General features: G+C 50.7%; 1 protein-coding gene across 1 annotated transcript in view; it reads right to left on the reverse strand.

Annotated features, from left to right (window-relative positions):
- Positions 1–19641, reverse strand: part of ATRNL1 (attractin like 1) — a 130032-nt gene that overhangs the window by 85203 nt on the left and 25188 nt on the right. Inside the window, exon 2 of the mRNA XM_044299757.1 lies at positions 368–451. Coding sequence (XP_044155692.1) covers positions 368–451 — 84 coding nt within the window. The remainder of the gene's footprint in view (positions 1–367; positions 452–19641) is intronic.

Below are 19641 nucleotides of genomic sequence, written 5' to 3' on the forward strand. Positions count from 1 at the left end.
TATCAATGCGCTGCCATTTTTAAGATCTCTGCTTGCTGCCAGTGATTGAGAATTGTCGTTGGAGAATCCTGACCCACTGTCTCGCAGCGGAGGGTGCGTTACATTTGTATCCGGTCTACACAATCCTCTGTGATGTAAACATGGAGTGATACATTGTAACAAACCGCCAGGACAGGAGAGAGTATTGAGCCGATACATTGTAAGAAACCCTCAGCTGTGAGGATGTTCTCATTCACTGACAGCAAGCAGCGAGGAAATTAAAACACAAAGTGATTTAGTAACACAATACAAGGACTGGTAAATCCACGTAGACGTGGCGATGCGTCCAGTCTTAAAGGAACAGTACCCTCCCTTCAGGGGTACTCACTAGCCCTCGATCAGCCAGGTGCACTTGGTCTTGTACTTGTAGTTGATGGGTCCGTCTGTCAGGAAGCCCGACGGCTCTGTTAACCTGCAAGACACAGAAAAAACGGTGCGGTCAGCGAGGAAAGTGCGTGAATACTATCCGCACCATTATAACAACTGGACAGAGGGGCCGTCACTGGGGAGGGGGGGGGGGGGTTATCCCTGATCCCCTAAAACCCCCAATCAGTGCCCCTCCTGGAGCCTCCTCTTCTGTCAGTTATATCTGGAAAAGTCGTGTGACCGCCAACATGGCCGCCGTTCTAGCTCCAGGCCTCTCACCCAGCTTTCCTTGGTGCGGATCAGTAAATCTGCTTCGATATACAGGAGGGGCTGATTTGCCGGCAACCCCATATGTGGACGCTGCAGCGGCGGCCATACTGGTTGTCACCCAGCTTTCCCTGAAAACCATAAAATTATCAAACTGGGGAACAAAATGATTAACCTCCTGACAGAAGAGGGGGCCGGACTGGTATTTACTGGGGGGACAGAGACCCGATGACACAATGTAACCCAAGATGTGCCAATCAGTGCAGATAAGAGACCAGTGGAGGCGAGACCGTTACCAGTGGAGGCGAGACCGTTACCAGTGGAGGCGAGACCGTTACCAGTGGAGGCTAGACCGTTACCAGTGGAGGCGAGACCGTTACCAGTGGAGGCCAGACCGTTACCAGTGGAGGCCAGACCGTTACCAGTGGAGGCGAGACCGTTACCAGTGGAGGCGAGACCGTTACCAGTGGAGGTGAGACCGTTACCAGTGGAGGCCAGACCGTTACCAGTGGAGGCCAGACCGTTACCAGTGGAGGCCAGACCGTTACCAGTGGAGGCCAGACCGTTACCAGTGGAGGTGAGACCGTTACCAGTGGAGGCCAGACCGTTACCAGTGGAGGCCAGACCGTTACCAGTAGAGGCGAGACCGTTACCAGTGGAGGTGAGACCGTTACTAGCGGAGGCGAGACCATTACGTGGACCGTTACCGGTGGAGGCGAGACCGTTACCAGTGGAGGTGAGACCGTTACCAGTGGAGGTGAGACCGTTACCAGTGGAGGTGAGACCGTATTCATTTACTGCGATGACCCCGATAACGCACTTACCGCCCACCTAGTCCTGCCTAATCCAGTCCCGGCAATCCTATGAACAGAAATATTTTTCCCTGCACTGACACACTGTAACAAACTATAGGACAGGAGAGAGATTTGTGCTGCTGAGGCCGTTACCTCTACACTATCACATTGTAACAGACCCCCAGCTTTGTGAGCACAACCAGGTCAGAATGAGTTTCCAACACTTTGATGTAAACGTGTTTATTCACTGGCGGCAAGCAGAGATCTGCAGGATTTTATTTTTCAGGTCAGGCCCCGCACAGTCTGATGATTCGGAAGCCGTTTATGAGGAAACACTACAATTGTTCCAGTCACAGCTTTCTTCTTCTAATACATATAACCCCTGTATATTTCTGCCTGTGAGAAGACACCACTAGGGGGAGCATGAGAGCAATGATACACAGTGGATATAAAAAGTCTACACGCCCCTGTATGTGTCCTCTATATACACAGTGGATATAAAAAGTCTACACGCCCCTGTATGTGTCCTCTATATACACAGTGGATATAAAAAGTCTACACGCCCCTGTATGTGTCCTATATATATACAGTGGATATAAAAAAAAAGTCTACACGCCCCTGTATGTGTCCTCTATATACACAGTGGATATAAAAAGTCTACACGCCCCTGTATGTGTCCTATATATATACAGTGGATATAAAAAAAAAAGTCTACACGCCCCTGTATAAATGTCAGGTTTCTGTGCTGTAAAGAAATGAGACAAAGATAAATAATTTCAGAACTTTCTCCGCCGTTAATGTGACCTATAAACTGTACAACTAATGGAAAAACAAACTGGAATCTTTTAGGTGAAGGGAAGAAAAAATAAATAAAATAATCTGGTTGCATAAGTGTGCGCACCCTTAAACTAATACTTTGTTGAAGCCCCTTTTGATGTTATTCCAGCACTCAGTCTTTTTGGGGATGAGTCTATCAGCATGGCGCATTGTGACTCTTCTTTGCAAAAACCCTCCAAATCTGTCAGATTGCGAGGGCATCTCCTGGGCACGGCCCTCTTCAGATCACCCCACAGATTGCGAGGGCATCTCCTGGGCACAGCCCTCTTCAGATCACCCCACAGATTGCGAGGGCATCTCCTGGGCACGGCCCTCTTCAGATCACCCCACAGATTGCGAGGGCATCTCCTGGGCACGGCCCTCTTCAGATCACCCTACAGATTGCGAGGGCATCTCCTGGGCACAGCCCTCCTCAGATCACCCCACAGATTGCGAGGGCATCTCCTGGGCACAGCCCTCTTCAGATCACCCCACAGATTGCGAGGGCATCTCCTGGGCACAGCCCTCTTCAGATCACCCTACAGATTGCGAGGGCATCTCCTGGGCACAGCCCTCCTCAGATCACCCCACAGATTGTGAGGGCATCTCCTGGGCACAGCCCTCTTCAGATCACCCCACAGATTGCGAGGGCATCTCCTGGGCACAGCCCTCTTCAGATCGCCCCACAGATTGCGAGGGCATCTCCTGGGCACAGCCCTCTTCAGATCGCCCCACAGATTGCGAGGGCATCTCCTGGGCACGGCCCTCTTCAGATCGCCCCACAGATTGCGAGGGCATCTCCTGGGCACGGCCCTCTTCAGATCGCCCCACAGATTGCGAGGGCATCTCCTGGGCACAGCCCTCTTCAGATCACCCCACAGATTGCGAGGGCATCTCCTGGGCACAGCCCTCTTCAGATCGCCCCACAGATTGCGAGGGCATCTCCTGGTCACGGCCCTCTTCAGATCACCCCACAGATTGCGAGGGCATCTCCTGGGCACGGCCCTCTTCAGATCACCCCACAGATTGCGAGGGCATCTCCTGGGCACAGCCCTCTTCAGATCACCCCACAGATTGTCAATCGGATTCAGGTCTGGGCCATTCCAAAACTTTCATCTTCTTCTGGTGAAGCCATTCCTTGGTTGATTTGGACTATGCTTTGGGTCGTTGTCCTGCTGATAGATGTAGTTCCTCTTCATGTTCAGCTTTCTAGCAGAAGCCTGAAGGTTTTGGGCCAATACTGACCGGTATTTGGAACTGTTCAGAATTCCCTCGAGCTTAACTAAGGCCCCAGTTCCAGCTGAAGAAGAGCAGCCCCTTGGCATGATGCTGCCACCGCCATGCTTCACTGTGGGGATGGGGTTCTTCTGGGGATGTGCAGTGTTGTTTTTGCCCCAAACATATCTTTTGAAATTATGGCCAAAAAGTTCCACCTTGGTTTCATCAGACCAGAACACCTTTTCCCACAAGCTTTTGGGAGACTTCAGATGTGTTTTTGCAGAATGTAGCCCGGCTTGGATGTTTTTCTTGGTAAGAAGAGGCTTTAGTCTTGCCCCTCTACCCCATAGCCCAGACATATGAAGAATACGGGAGATTGTTGTCACATGGAGCACACGGCCAGGACTTGCCAGATATTCCTGCAGCTCCTGTAATGTTGCTGTCGGCCCCTTGGTCGCCTCCCAGATCAGTTTTCTTCTGGTCTTTTCATCAGTTTTGGAGGGACGTCCAGTTCTTGGTGATGTCACTGTTGGGCCATATTTCCTCCACTTGATGATGACGGTCTCCACTGTGTTCCATGGTAGATCTAATGCCTTGGACATTCTCTTGTCCCCTTCTCCTGACTGATACCTTCTAACAATGAGACCCCTCTGATGCTGTGGAAGATCTCTGTGGACCGTGGCTTCTGCTGTGGGATGAGACTAAGAACATTTCAGGAAAGACCAACTAGAGCAGCTGCACTTTATCTGGGGTTAATCAGAGGCCCTTACATGACGGCCGGTGTCTGCTGACTGCGATCTAACAGGATTGTGGATGTGATTGCTTCATTCTGAACACAGCTACATCCCCACATTATTTTAGTTTTTGTTTTCTTCCCTTCACCTAAAAGATTCCAGTTTGTTTTTCCATTGAGTTGTACAGTTTATAGGTCACATTAAAAGGTAGAGAAAGTTCTGAAATGATTTATCTTTGTCTCATTTTTTTAACATCACAGAAACCTGACATTTTAACAGGGGTGTGTAGACTTTTTATATCCACTGTAGGATGAGACTCTACAAGGACTGGCTGCTGAGCTATAACCCATCTGTGCTGTGTGCAGATTCTCCAGTGTATCCTATGAGATGCAGCAGTTTTGTTCTGCACTGTGGTATTTGCTTCTCCTGGGACGGTATTTTGTGCTGCACTCCGACTACTTGTGTTGCCCCGCCTTCACTCAATTTGGACCCACTTTTGTTTTTTCGAGGACCACAGGGGTTGTCCGGGTTCATCCCCATCTTCACCCCTCCGGTCCCCCGATGATGATCATCCGATGCTCTCCTTTGCCCTGCATGAGTCAAGGCATTTTTTGCACATCTGGTGACGCACCAGGCTCTCCATGGGGAAAGCTAGGTGGAGGCTTCCGCCCAGCAGTGAGCCCAGTGACATCACCGGCACTAATGGGCGGGCTGTAAAATGGCTAGGGCAGTGCTAAAGGCCGCCCACCAGACGTGAACGGGAACACTGCTGGACGGAAGCCTCCACCTAGCAGTGTAAAAACATTAACAAAGAATCCCTTGTCCTGCGTGATCGGAGCAGGAAATGCTGGATTGCTCATGTCAGAGGGGCTGCCTGGGTGCAAATGTGGGATATGTCCGGATTCAGCTCTGAACCCAGACAACCCCTTTAAAGTTCCCAGTCTGCCCCTCACAATGTCTGCAATATCTGTGTGTACTGTGTGCAGAATTCCCAGTGTATCCCATTGGACACACCTTCACACTGCTCTTCCTGCCTCCTGCTTGTGCCGATAGGGAGAAACCTATCACAAGCAGGAGGCAGGGAAGACGGGCTGAAGCTGCGGAAACCCTGAGACTCCGTGGGGTGAGGGGGTCGATATTCTATGTCACTGACTATCACTAGCTGCACTAAGACAGGACTCAACGCAGAGCAAGTGCAGAGTTATGAGACTCCGCCCACTGTCTCTGCAGAACCAGCAGCATGATGGGAAATGTAGGCTAATTAGAGGAACCCTACCGGAGGGGAAAAAGGAATCAAAATGGCAGAGGACCAACAAATGGTGCAGCAACTAAAACAAGAGCCTGCATATTACACTACTAACAGAATATGATGCACTACCATTTATTTTTTTGCTGGAGTGCTTCTTTACAGAGGCATTCTAGTTCAAACTGGATAGGGGATAACTATTACATCAATGGAGGTCCAACCGCAGGACCCCCGGCCGATCATGAGAATGGAGGCCCTCCGCCCCTGTATCAGCAGAGTGGCAGGTCAAGTCCCATAGATGTGAATGGAGCAGTGGTTCTAACTGGAATACCCCTTTAATAAACAATATGTGTGCATGGAACTCCCCCTTGTGGTGGCTGCTGGATGCTACAAGCAACTGGCAGCTTCAGGGTAAAAACAGGAAGATATGGGAAAGTATTGCTGCAGAGGTAGCGGCTGGGGGCATCTCGTGGGGCAAACAGCAGGATCTTCATGCCCCAGTGTGTGGGGGGGGGGGGTATGACAAGATCCCCGCTCTGTAATAACCCAGATCTAACCCTGCACAGCGCCCCCATTCCTCCCCCCGGCACATGACGCCTGGCTGCACTTTCTCCTGGCAGAATGAGCATTTACCCGGCATAATGCTAAGTGACAGGACGGCAGCGCCCCGGGTGGCAGCAGCAGGCGTCCGCCGCGGACACGTTCTTCTCCTCCACCGGGTCACGCAAGGAAATATCCTGCAGGGCCCGGGGAGGTGGCACAGCGGGCACGGGCCGCAAAAGCAATGCAGAGCCATGAAAGGGTTAACCATCATAGCGTGCCTCGGAAAAGCGGAGCAGATGCCCACAGCAACCAATCAGGTGCCGGCGGCTTAAAGGGGCCATCCAGGAGGAGACAACCATGGCTGATATCTTCCAAATACAGTGCCACCCCAGTCCACAGGCTGTGTCCAGTAGTGCAGGTCAGGCTAATGAAATGTGACATTTGCATCATTTTTAGAATGGGCCCCCGACCCTAGGATCCTACCGCCACACATGACTGCCCCCATCAGGGCCCTAACGTCTGCCCGTGCGGGTCGTCACCCGGCTTTCCATAGACTCTGAATAGTTTATTAATGTGTTTATATGGAGTGACATTGCCCCTCTGCTCCAGCCTCTGTAGTGTCAGTCTTCACTGCAGCCTTGGCATTCTATTCATGGTGATTATCCCCATCGGTGGGGGTCTCAGCTCCTCTCTCCATCAGCCTGGACCCATCACTCCCACCCTCCTCGTACAAGACGGATTTCGCAGACGCCACACACGGGGAAGACGTGTGAACGGCAGGACACACTACTCCCATCATGTTCCGGATCCGCTCGCCACACTCTAGTCAGGAGCGTGAACCTGCTGGGGGTGTGCACCACCCTGGACCGCGGCACCCTAATGAACGCAGCTTACGATCGTCCGGCGCGTCGCCGTTATCGCCGCGTATAGACGGTGGTTATAACAACTATGAACGTGATATTGAACAGCGTGACGAGCGGACACTGGAAAACGCAGGTCATGTGATCATCCGTTATATTAAAACATGAACCTGAAGGGTTAAACCCCCGCCCCCAAGTGTCACAGCTCGGAGGGCGGTAAATCCTGCGCACAATCGTGATGCCGGTTGCTAGGACACAGGACTAAGAATTGATAAAAACTTGTCTCCGTGCACCGCCCCTCCCCCAGGTATATTGTGCTGAAGGCACGGGGCCAGGGAGACCGCCGGAGACGACTGTCCGTAGCCACGTCGCATGGAAGCTCAAATATTGGGGGGATAACAGAGGTCACATGACCTCCGCGGTGTCCCATAATTATTGGAGTCTGAACCATGCTTTACACTGCAGCTCTGCTCTATTATAAGGACAGGTATGATCAGTGACTCCAGCTCAGTTACATTGTCTGGCGGAGCTTGCGGCAGTCTCAGATCCACCTCCCGTTTTATCCTGTGACTAAGGCTACATGCACACGGATGGCGTCCGTGTGCGTTCCGCAATTTGCTGAACGGCGGCACAGACAGCCTTTAATATAACTGCCTATTCTTGTCTACAAAACGGACAAGAATAGGACATGTTATATCTTTTCTGCGGGGCCACGGAACGGAGCCACGGATGCGGACAGCACACGGAGTGCTGTCCGCATCTTTTGCGGCCCCATTGAAGTGAATGGGTCCGCGACTGAGCAGCAAAAAATGCGGCTCGGATGCAGACCAAAACAACGGCCATGCTGTCACTCTCTCTTCCTCATGTTTTACCCTGCAGCGCTGCTTGTTCAGATGGAAGAAAAATCTGGGACTTCAGGCTGTTTACAGCTCCTATGTACGGCTATACGTCGCCATGGCGACAGACTACAAACAATGCCTCTGTAGTTGTCTTACCCCCTGTGTCTCCTCAGGATTTATCTTATTTGGGAAAGCTTTAGGGGGCGGCTACACGAGGACAAAAAGTAGTGCGACATAAAGGGCACAGCGACACCGCGACGTGTCACATGACATTTATGTCGGTGCAACATTTATTAGATTTTTTAAGTCAAAGGTGTCGCGCTGCAACATTACAAAAAAGGTCGCTCGCCATTGCTGTGACAAATTCCAGAATCGCAGTGAAGACTGACACAAACACTAGAGGAAGGGAAGCGATGGGAGATAACCCTCCATACAGGGTCCGTGGAAAGCTGGGTGCGATACTCAGGAGGACATGGCTGCTTCTAATAACAGAACACGGAGCGAGTATATGGCACGTGGTTACCATGCCGACATCCGGGCATCCTGCCAGCCTGCCTGTTCTTCCGCTGTAGGGTGGTTGTGGGCAAAGCGCGCAGCACCGGGGTGGGGGTCGCTGTATTAATTACACGTTAATGGGCATCTTATGTTATTGGCGCATCGTCTGAATCACCGAGGACACATTATACAGTGGGGGTCATTCACTAACATTTTTCAGACTTTTTTTTAACAATATTTTGTCTCGTGGGCAAAACACAGTCGTCGACACCCAGGAGCGTCCCCGGGAAAGTTACTGAAAACGGGCAAAAACGATTCCACTAAAATTAGACGACTCCTCCGGCAGCACGAGAGCGACGTAAAAAACATAAATGACCCCCAATAAGTCATAAGGATTCTCCACAAGCCCCCCTCAACGCCACAGCCGAAACCTCAGAGCCCAGTATACAACACTCCGGTGTGAATCAGGCCTGAGAACTAGGGAGGGAAGATGGACACCTCCTAGTGAAAACCCTAGCCAAGATCCTGACTGCCTACTAGTATGAACAGACCCCAAAGGTAGGTGAGATCATACGCAGGAATACCTAGAGTCCTATCAAGCCCTATAGGACCTTGGTACTAATGGCAGGGACGAGACTACCTGCTCCTCCAAAAGGAAGGACGAACAGGAGTCTCCCTCAGGCCTAATTCAGTACAATAGGGAAATGCAACACACAGAACCCAAACAAAATACAAAAGGGAAAGGAAAGACTTAACTTCAAAGAGGCTATGGAAGCACCAGGAACTCCGCCGAGATCCACACACTAGCGGTCCAAACTGAAGCTATAAACCGCACAGCATTATGGGAGAAGCGACTATAAATAAGGAAGGTCAAATGACCACATTAGCAACACCTGAGGCAAGGAGTGTGGCCATTACACAGACGCCTATTGATCCACAAGGCAAAGCTGTCAGATCAAACCACGTGTTGCCGGTCTCACAGATCTCCTGCCTCTCACAGATCTCCTGCCACTCACAGATCTCCTGCCACTCACTGTCGCCGGGACGCCTGTACGTCTTGGTACGTCCGTAACAACAACTGTGCGAGAGGTAGCAGAGCAAAAGTCTCATGAGAAGTGGGAAATCATCATAAACACTTCTCTCCTGAAATTCTCTGTGCTGCTGGGAGTACCCTGCTCCTTCCACTATGTCAGTGTTTCCCAACCAGCGTGCCTCCAGCTGTTGCAGGCATGCTGGGAGTTGTAGTTTTGCAACACCTGGAGGCACACTGGTTGGGAAACACTGCACTATGTAACTCTCAGTCTGTGACCTCCACAAGATCAGGGCACTCCTCTCCTGAAATCCTCTGTGCTGCTGGGAGAACCCTGCTCCTTTCACTATGTAACTCTCAGTCTGTGACCTCCACAAGATCAGCGCACTCCTCTCCTGAAATCCTCTGTGAAGCTGGGAGGACCCTGCTCCTTCTACTATGTAACCCTCAGCCTGTGAACTCCATAAGATGAGCACACTCATTTCCTAAAATCCTCTGTGCTGCTGGATATTTTCAGCCTGATATCAGTTTTCCGCTCCTCTCTCCTTGCACTGCAGCCCACAAAATGTTTTAGTAATAAAACACAGAAAAATAATTCGCCAAATTCCTGAGAACGTCCAGAGAAGCGGAGAGGAGGGGGGGGGGCAACTATGACGTCATCAGGGAGTCGTCAGACTGTGAGGGGATGTGAGGAGACTCCTGCAGGAAATAATGGCGCTCCTGTCACCGTCCGCAGCGGATTTTGTCAGAACTCAGGGGTCGCTCACTGAAGACACCATGGCGCTGACGCATATAACAGCCAATAGGAGCATACAGAGTCATGTGACTCCGCAGTGAAAAAAAAAGGGCGCAATTATCAAACAAATTCCACCGTCTTATGCTGTAATATAACTCTACGGTGTTGTATAGAATCGTTCATGTACATTAATCCCACCCTGATATTACACTTCTCACGCAGTTTTTTCCCTACATAATTATATAATTTCGGATGCGATCAGCGCTGCACGCGCCACCAGAACGCCATTCATGCTTCTTTACTTTCTGAGAGGATAATCCTCTGATTATCTGCAGAAATCGTAGCACCTCAACACAAAGAAGAACCGAGGGGGCCATCTGTACGGCTGCACGCGTCCCACTCCAAAAATGATACCAAATATCTACAGGCCATTCAGGACTACTACCCCCAATCGAATTGGGCTGGAGACGGCATAAATGTAGGCGCTAAGAGTGTTACTGACAAGTGAAGGGTGAGCAGCAGTTCACGGGGCGCATGTATCACTTCTGAGCTATTCACCCCCCCATAACCTCAGAGAACGAGGTCGATACATTTGTTTCCACTGATGTTTTCTACAACGTATCAATCTGTCAACAACAGAAAGAGGCGTGTCAGAACCCTGGGCCCCGCCCAGTCACCGCCTGACATGATGACAGCTGGCCCTCGTGTGGACACATCCCTGACCCCAGTCCAAAACTGTGAGACGTGGAAAAAATGACACAGAAAAACAAAAACAGGCAACTCCCTGCGGGGAAGAATATTCTATTAGGACCAAATGTCATGAGGGAACAAGGAATATACCGGAAAACATCAGTGGTTTTAATAATTGGGGGGGGGGGGGGTGACTGCAGAACATGTGACTACCACATACTGCCCCCTGTTATCAGCCATGTCAGGGGAGAGGATGACTGTAGGACAGGAGAATACAGTCTATTGCCCCCTGTTATCAGCCATTTCAGGGGAGAGGATGACTGTAGGACAGGAGAATACAGTCTATTGCCTCCTGTTATCAGCCATTTCAGGGGAGAGGATGACTGTAGGACAGGAGAATACAGTCTATTGCCCCCTGTTATCAGCCATTTCAGGGGAGAGGATGACTGTAGGACAGGAGAATACAGTCTATTGCCCCCTGTTATCAGCCATTTCAGGGGAGAGGATGACTGTAGGACAGGAGAATACAGTCTATTGCTCCCTGTTATCAGCCATTTCAGGGGAGAGGATGACTGTAGGACAGGAGAATACAGTCTATTGCCCCCTGTTATCAGCCATGTCAGGGGAGAGGATGACTGTAGGACAGGAGAATACAGTCTATTGCCCCCTGTTATCAGCCATGTCAGGGGGAGGATGACTGTAGGACAGGAGAATACAGTCTATTGCCCCCTGTTATCAGCCATTTCAGGGGGAGGATGACTGTAGGACAGGAGAATACAGTCTATTGCCCCCTGTTATCAGCCATTTCAGGGGGAGGATGACTGTAGGACAGGAGAATACAGTCTATTGCCCCCTGTTATCAGCCATTTCAGGGGGAGGATGACTGTAGGACAGGAGAATACAGTCTATTGCCCCCTGTTATCAGCCATTTCAGGGGAGAGGATGACTGTAGGACAGGAGAATACAGTCTATTGCCCCTGTTATCAGCCATTTCAGGGAGAGGATGACTGTAGGACAGGAGAATACAGTCTATTGCCCCCTGTTATCAGCCATTTCAGGGAGAGGATGACTGTAGGACAGGAGAATACAGTCTATTGCCCCTGTTTATCAGCCATTTCAGGGGAGAGGATGACTGTAGGACAGGAGAATACAGTCTATTGCCCCCTGTTATCAGCCATTTCAGGGGAGAGGATGACTGTAGGACAGGAGAATACAGTCTATTGCCCCCTGTTATCAGCCATTTTTAGGGGAGAGGATGACTGTAGGACAGGAGAATACAGTCTATTGCCCCCTGTTATCAGCCATTTCAGGGGAGAGGATGACTGTAGGACAGGAGAATACAGTCTATTGCCCCCTGTTATCAGCCATTTCAGGGGAGAGGATGACTGTAGGACAGGAGAATACAGTCTATTGCCTCCCTGTTATCAGCCATTTCAGGGGAGAGGATGACTGTAGGACAGGAGAATACAGTCTATTGCTCCCTGTTATCAGCCATTTCAGAGGAGAGGATGACTGTAGGACAGGAGAATACAGTCTATTGCTCCCTGTTATCAGCCATTTCAGAGGAGAGGATGACTGTAGGACAGGAGAATACAGTCTATTGCTCCCTGTTATCAGCCATTTCAGAGGAGAGGATGACTGTAGGACAGGAGAATACAGTCTATTGCTCCCTGTTATCAGCCATTTCAGAGGAGAGGATGACTGTAGGACAGGAGAATACAGTCTATTGCTCCCTGTTATCAGCCATTTCAGAGGAGAGGATGACTGTAGGACAGGAGAATACAGTCTATTGCTCCCTGTTATCAGCCATTTCACGGGAGAGGATGACTGTAGGACAGGAGAATACAGTCTATTGCTCCCTGATATCAGCCATTTCAGGGGAGAGGATGACTGTAGGACAGGAGAATACAGTCTATTGCTCCCTGTTATCAGCCATTTCAGGGGAGAGGATGACTGTAGGACAGGAGAATACAGTCTATTGCTCCCTGATATCAGCCATTTCAGGGGAGAGGATGACTGTAGGACAGGAGAATACAGTCTATTGCCCCTGTTATCAGCCATTTCAGAGGAGAGTATGACTGTAGGACAGGAGAATACAGTCTATTGCTCCCTCTTATCAGCCATTTCAGGGGAGGGATGACTGTAGGACAGGAGAATACAGTCTATTGCCCCTGTTATCAGCCATTTCAGGGGAGAGGATGACTGTAGGACCGGAGAATACAGTCTATTGCCCCCTGTTATCAGCCATTTCAGGGGAGAGGATGACTGTAGGACAGGAGAATACAGTCTATTGCTCCCTGTTATCAGCCATTTCAGGGGAGAGGATGACTGTAGGACAGGAGAATACAGTCTATTGCTCCCTGTTATCAGCCATTTCAGGGGAGAGGATGACTGTAGGACAGGGGAATAAAGTCTATTGTCTCCTGTTATCAGCCATTTCAGGGGAGGGGATGACTGTAGGACAGGAGAATACAGTCTATTGCCCCCTGTTATCAGCCATTTCAGGGAGAGGATGACTGTAGGACAGGAGAATACAGTCTATTGCTCCCTGTTATGAGCCATTTCAGGGGAGGGGATGACTGTAGGACAGGAGAATACAATCTATTGCTCCCTGTTATCAGCCATTTCAGGGGAGAGGATGACTGTAGGACAGGAGAATACAGTCTATTGCCCCCTGTTATCAGCCATTTCAGGAGAGAGGATGACTGTAGGACAGGGGAATAAAGTCTATTGTCTCCTGTTATCAGCCATTTCAGGGGAGGGGATGACTGTAGGACAGGAGAATACAGTCTATTGCCCCCTGTTATCAGCCATCTCAGGGGGGAGGATGACTGTAGGACAGGAGAATACAGTCTATTGCCCCCTGTTATCAGCCATTTCAGGGGAGAGGATGACTGTAGGACAGGAGAATACAGTCTATTGCCTCCTGTTATCAGCCATTTCAGGGGAGAGGATGACTGTAGGACAGGAGAATACAGTCTATTACTCCCTGTTATCAGCCATTTAGACATCTCCCTGCTGGGTCCTCTGTGCTTGGACTCTTCTCGTGTCAATCTCTCAGATGTGATGTCAGGAAGATCTCTAATGTGAGGCTCTCACACGACGCTCACATTTCTGGATGTCTCCTGGTGATCAGCACGTCTCATCCTGCAGAGTAATTACTAAACTGTTTATTTTGTATCTTCTGGTAATGAGACGTCCGGAGGGGCCACGCTGCCAGATAAAGTGATCTCACAGGGGCCATAGTTACATCTATTCGGAGACCTGAACACCCTGGGGGCCGAACCTGTAACTGACCGTAAAATACGGTATCAGGGAGTCGCAGAGTCTGGTCCTGACCGAGGAGAGGTTCACCCACATTCACCCACATTTCTTCCACACAGTGAATATGAACAATGTGAACAGGGAGGGGGATGCAGACTTATACTGCCCCCTATCTACAAGAATTCATCATATCATGGTATTATGGCAGTTATATCGCCACCAGAAAACTGCTATAACCTCCACCCTCCGCAGCATCACCCCCATTATAGGAAATACCGAAGAACCGTCCAACAAACTATGGTGGAATCTACCAAGACCGGCATTTCACACCACAAAGTACATGGAGGTTAAATGCCAAAGATTTAGTAAGAGGGACACGCCCTGAAGTCAGAGAATAACATTTTCATCTGCTACAAGTTGTCATAGATTTCAGCCAAAATTTGTGCCATTTTCTGGCTTCCGTATTAACAAATGTATCAGGAGGTTTTAGACCACACCCGCTTCAGAGTTGTCAGGCACCTCCCGGCCACTAGGGGCGCTCTTAGTGTAGCAGTGATATCCATAGAAACATAGAAACCTAGAATGTCGGCAGATAAGAACCATTTGGCCCATCTAGTCTGCCCAATATACTAAATACTATGGGGCAGACTAGATGGGCCAAATGGTTCTTATCTGCCGACACATTCTATGTGTTTGGTCAGGCACCTCCCGGTCACTAGGGGCGCTCTTAGTGTAGCAGTGATATCCAGTGTTTGGTCAGGCACCTCCCGGTCATTAGGGGCGCTCTTAGTGTAGCAGTGATATCCAGTGTTTGGTCAGGCATCTCCTGGCCACTAGGGGCGCTCTTAGTGTAGCAGTGATATCCAGTGTTTGGTCAGGCACCTCCCGGTCACTAGGGGCGCTCTAGGTGTAGCAGTGATATCCAGTGTTTGGTCAGGCACCTCCCGGTCATTAGGGGCGCTCTTAGTGTAGCAGTGATATCCGGTGTTCGGTCAGGCTCCTCTCAGCCACTAGGGGCGCTCTTAGTGTAGCAGTGATATCCAGTGTTTGGTCAGGCACCTCCCGACCACTAGGGGCGCTCTTAGTGTAGCAGTGATATCCGGTGTTCGGTCAGGCTCCTCCCAGCCACTAGGGGCGCTCTTAGTGTAGCAGTGATATCCAGTGTTTGGTCAGGCACCTCCCGGCCACTAGGGGCGCTCTTAGTGTAGCAGTGATATCCAGTGTTTGGTCAGGCACCTCCCGGCCACTAGGGGCGCTCTTAATGTAGTAGTGATATCCAGTGTTTGGTCAGGCACCTCCCGGTCACTAGGGGCGCTCTTGGTGTAGCAGTGATATCCAGTGTTTGGTCAGGCACCTCCCGGTCACTAGGGGCGCTCTTAATGTAGTAGTGATATCCAGTGTTTGGTCAGGCACCTCCCGGTCACTAGGAGCGCTCTTGGTGTAGCAGTGATATCCAGTGTTTGGTCAGGCACCTCCCGGTAACTAGGGGCGCTCTTAGTGTAGCAGTGATATCCGGTGTTCGGTCAGGCTCCTCCCAGCCACTAGGGGCGCTCTTAATGTAGTAGTGATATCCAGTGTTTGGTCAGGCACCTCCCGGTAACTAGGGGCGCTCTTAGTGTAGCAGTGATATCCAGTGTTTGGTCAGGCACCTCCCGGTAACTAGGGGCGCTCTTGGTGTAGCAGTGATATCCAGTGTTTGGTCAGGCACCTCCCGGTAACTAGGGGCGCTCTTAGTGTAGCAGTGATTTCCAGTGTTTGGTCAGGCACCTCCCGGTAACTAGGGGCGCTCTTAGTGTAGCAGTGATATCCAGTGTTTGGTCAGGCACCTCCCGGTAACTAGGGGCGCTTTTAGTGTAGCAGTGATATCCAGTGTTTGGTCAGGCACCTCCCGGTAACTAGGGGCGCTCTTGGTGTAGCAGTGATATCCAGTGTTTGGTCAGGCACCTCTCGGTAACTAGGGGCGCTCTTAGTGTAGCAGTGATTTCCAGTGTTTGGTCAGGCACCTCCCGGTAACTAGGGGCGCTCTTGGTGTAACAGTGATATCCAGTGTTTGGTCAGGCACCTCCCGGTAACTAGGGGCGCTCTTAGTGTAGCAGTGATATCCGGTGTTCGGTCAGGCACCTCCCGGCCACTAGGGGCGCTCTTGGTGTAGCAGTGATATCCGGTGTTCGGTCAGGCTCCTCCCGGCCACTAGGGGCGCTCTTAATGTAGTAGTGATATCCAGTGTTTGGTCAGGCACCTCCCGGTAACTAGGGGCGCTCTTAGTGTAGCAGTGATATCCAGTGTTTGGTCAGGCACCTCCCGGTAACTAGGGGCGCTCTTAGTGTAGCAGTGATATCCAGTGTTTGGTCAGGCACCTCCCGGTAACTAGGGGCGCTCTTAGTGTAGCAGTGATATCCAGTGTTTGGTCAGGCACCTCCCGGCCACTAGGGGCGCTCTTGGTGTAGCAGTGATATTCAGTGTTTGGTCAGGCACCTCCCGGCCACTAGGGGCGCTCTTGGTGTAGCAGTAATATTCAGTGTTTGGTCAGGCACCTCCCGGTCACTAGGGGAACTCTTATTGTAGCAGTGATATCCAGTGTTTGGTCAGGCACCTCCCGGCCACTAGGGGCGCTCTTAGTGTAGCAGTGATATCCAGTGTTCGGTCAGGCACCTCCCGGCCACTAGGGGCGCTCTTGGTGTAGCAGTAATATTCAGTGTTTGGTCAGGCACCTCCCGGTCACTAGGGGAACTCTTATTGTAGCAGTGATATCCAGTGTTTGGTCAGGCACCTCCCGGCCACTAGGGGCGCTCTTAGTGTAGCAGTGATATCCAGTGTTTGGTCAGGCACCTCCCGGTCACTAGGGGCGCTCTTAGTGTAGCAGTGATATCCAGTGTTTGGTCAGGCACTTCCTGGTCACTAGGGGCGCTCTTAGTGTAGCAGTGATATCCAGTGTTTGGTCAGGCACCTCCCGGTCACTAGGGGCGCTCTAAGGCCCCTTTCACACGGGCGAGTTTTCCGTGCGGGTGTGATGCGTGCGGTGAACGCATTGCACCCGCACTGAATCCTGACCCATTCATTTCTATGGGGCTGTGCACATGAGCGGTGATTTTCACGCATCAATTGTGCTTTGAGTGAAAATCGCAGCATGCTCTATATCACGGGTGTCAAACACAAGGCCCGCCGGCTGAATCCGGCCCGCCAGACCTTGTCATGTGGCCCGCGTAGCCGCCGCCGGCCGCCAGCCTTCACCTTTTTGTTATCATTATCACTTACACCCGATACAGGAGCCGGGAGGATCAGCTGTGAGGGAGGCGGTACTTACATCTACAAGCGCTCGCCGAGAGGAGGCAGGAGGCAGGCCGAGAGGACAGGCGCTGGCAGTGTGAGTCATACGTCACGCGCCTGCGCCGCCCACTTTATGAATGAAGCAGGCGGCGTGGGCGCATGTTGTATGACTCACACTGCCAGCGCCCGTCCTCCCGGCCTGCCTCCTGCCTCCTCTCGGCGAGCGCTTGTAGATGTAAGTACCGCCTCCCTCACAGCTGATCCTCCCGGCTCCTGTATCGGGTGTAAGTGATAATGATAATAAAAAGGTGAAGGCTGGTGATTGTGAAACTTGAAAGGGGGGAAAGACCGTATGTGAATGGCTACTGGGCTGGCGCTGCTGAAAGGGGTTAATTATAACTACTGTGGGAGCAAAGGGGGGAATAATTAGCTACACTGAAGAGGGGACTGAAAGGGGTTAATAAATACTGTGAATGGGGGACTGCTGAAAAAGGGGTTAATAACTACTGTGAAGCCCCTTCACAGTAGTTAACCCCTTTCAGCAGTCTTCACAGTATTTATTAAACTCAGCAGTCCCCCTTCAGTGAAGGGGGGACTGCTGGGGTTAATAACTACTGTGAAGGGGGACTGCTGAAAGTGGGAAATAACTATGAAGAGGGGGCTGCTGAAAGGGGTTAATAACTACTGTGAAGGGGGACTGCTGAAAGGGGTTAATAACTACTGTGAAGGGGGCTGCTGAAAGGGGTTAATAACTACTGTTAAGGGGGCTGCTGAAAGGGGTTAATAACTACTGTGAAGCCCCTTCACAGTAGTTATTAATCTCTTTCAGCAGTCCCTCCTTAACAGTATTTATTAACCCCTTTCAGTCCCCTCTTCAGTGTAGTTATTTATTCCCTCTTTTGCTCCCACAGTAGTTATAATTAACCCCTTTCAGCAGTCCCAGCAGGGGACTGCTAAAAGGGGTTAATAACTACTTGGGGGGGGGGGGGCTTGGGGGGTGACACCATTTTCTACTGCACCGGGTGACACCAGCCCTAGCAACGCCACTGTCAGCGCTCCTTATGCGATTATATACATACGGTAACCATTAACTATTAGAGATACGATTATACAGTGAGTGGACACATAGTCCTACAGATACAACCGGCCCTTTGAGGGTGACCAAACTGCTGATGCGGCCCCCGATGCATTTGAGTTTGACACCCCTGCTCTATATTGTCCGATTTTCACGCGACGCAGGCCCCATAGAAGTGAATGGGAAGCGTGAAAATCGCATAGCATCCGCAAGCAAGTGCGGATGCGGTGCGATTTTCACGCACGGTTGCTAGGAGACGATCGGGATGGAGACCCGATCATTATTATTTTCCCTTATAACATGGTTATAAGGGAAAATAATAGCATTCTGAATACAGACTGCAAAGTACAATAGCGCTGGAGGGGTTAACAAAAATTTTTTTTTAACTCACCTTAGTCTACTTGATCGCGAAGCCCGGCATCTCCTTGTGTCTCCTTTGCTGAAGAGGGACCTGGGGTGAGCATTAAATACAGGTAAAGGACCTTTGATGACGTCACTCCGGTCATCACATGGTCTTTTACCATGGTGAATCACCATGGTAAAAGATCATGTGACGTACCATGTGATGACCAAAGTGACGTCATCAAAGGTCCTTTACCTGTATTTAATGCTCACCCCAGGTCCCTCTTCAGCAAAGGAGACACAAGGAGATGCCGGCTTCGCGATCAAGTAGACTAAGGTGAGTTAAATTTTTATTTATTTTATTTTTAACCCCTCCAGCGCTGGTGTACTATGCATTCTGTATTCAGAATGCTATTATTTTCCCTTATAACCATGTTATAAGGGAAAATAATACAATCTTCAGAACATCAATCCCAAGCCCGAACTTCTGTGAAGGGTACCAAACATGCGCGATTTTTCTCACGCGAGTGCAAAACGCATGACAATGTTTTGTACTCGCGTGGAAAAATCGCGCATTTTCCCTCAACGCACCCGCCTATTATCCGGGCAAAAAAACTGACGCCCGTGTGAAAGAGGCCTTAATGTAGCAGTGATATCCAGTGTTTGGTCAGGCACCTCCCGGCCACTAGGGGCGCTCTTAGTGTAGCAGTGATATCCAGTGTTTGGTCAGGCACCTCCCGGCCACTAGGAGCGCTCTTGGTGTAGCAGTGATATCCAGTGTTTGGTCAGGCACCTCCCGATCACTGGGGGTGCTCTTGGTGTAGCAGTGATATTCAGTGTTTGGTCAGGCACCTCCCGGCCACTAGGGGCGCTCTTGGTGTAGCAGTGATATCCAGTGTTTGGTCAGGCACCTCCCAGCCACTAGGAGCGCTCTTGGTGTAGCAGTGATAGTCAGTGTTTGGTCAGGCACCTCCCGGCCACTAGGGGCGCTCTTAGTGTAGCAGTGATATCCAGTGTTTG

The sequence above is a fragment of the Bufo gargarizans genome, chromosome 6 (genome assembly GCF_014858855.1).
Source record: "Bufo gargarizans isolate SCDJY-AF-19 chromosome 6, ASM1485885v1, whole genome shotgun sequence".
NCBI classification, from domain to species: Eukaryota; Metazoa; Chordata; class Amphibia; order Anura; family Bufonidae; genus Bufo; species Bufo gargarizans.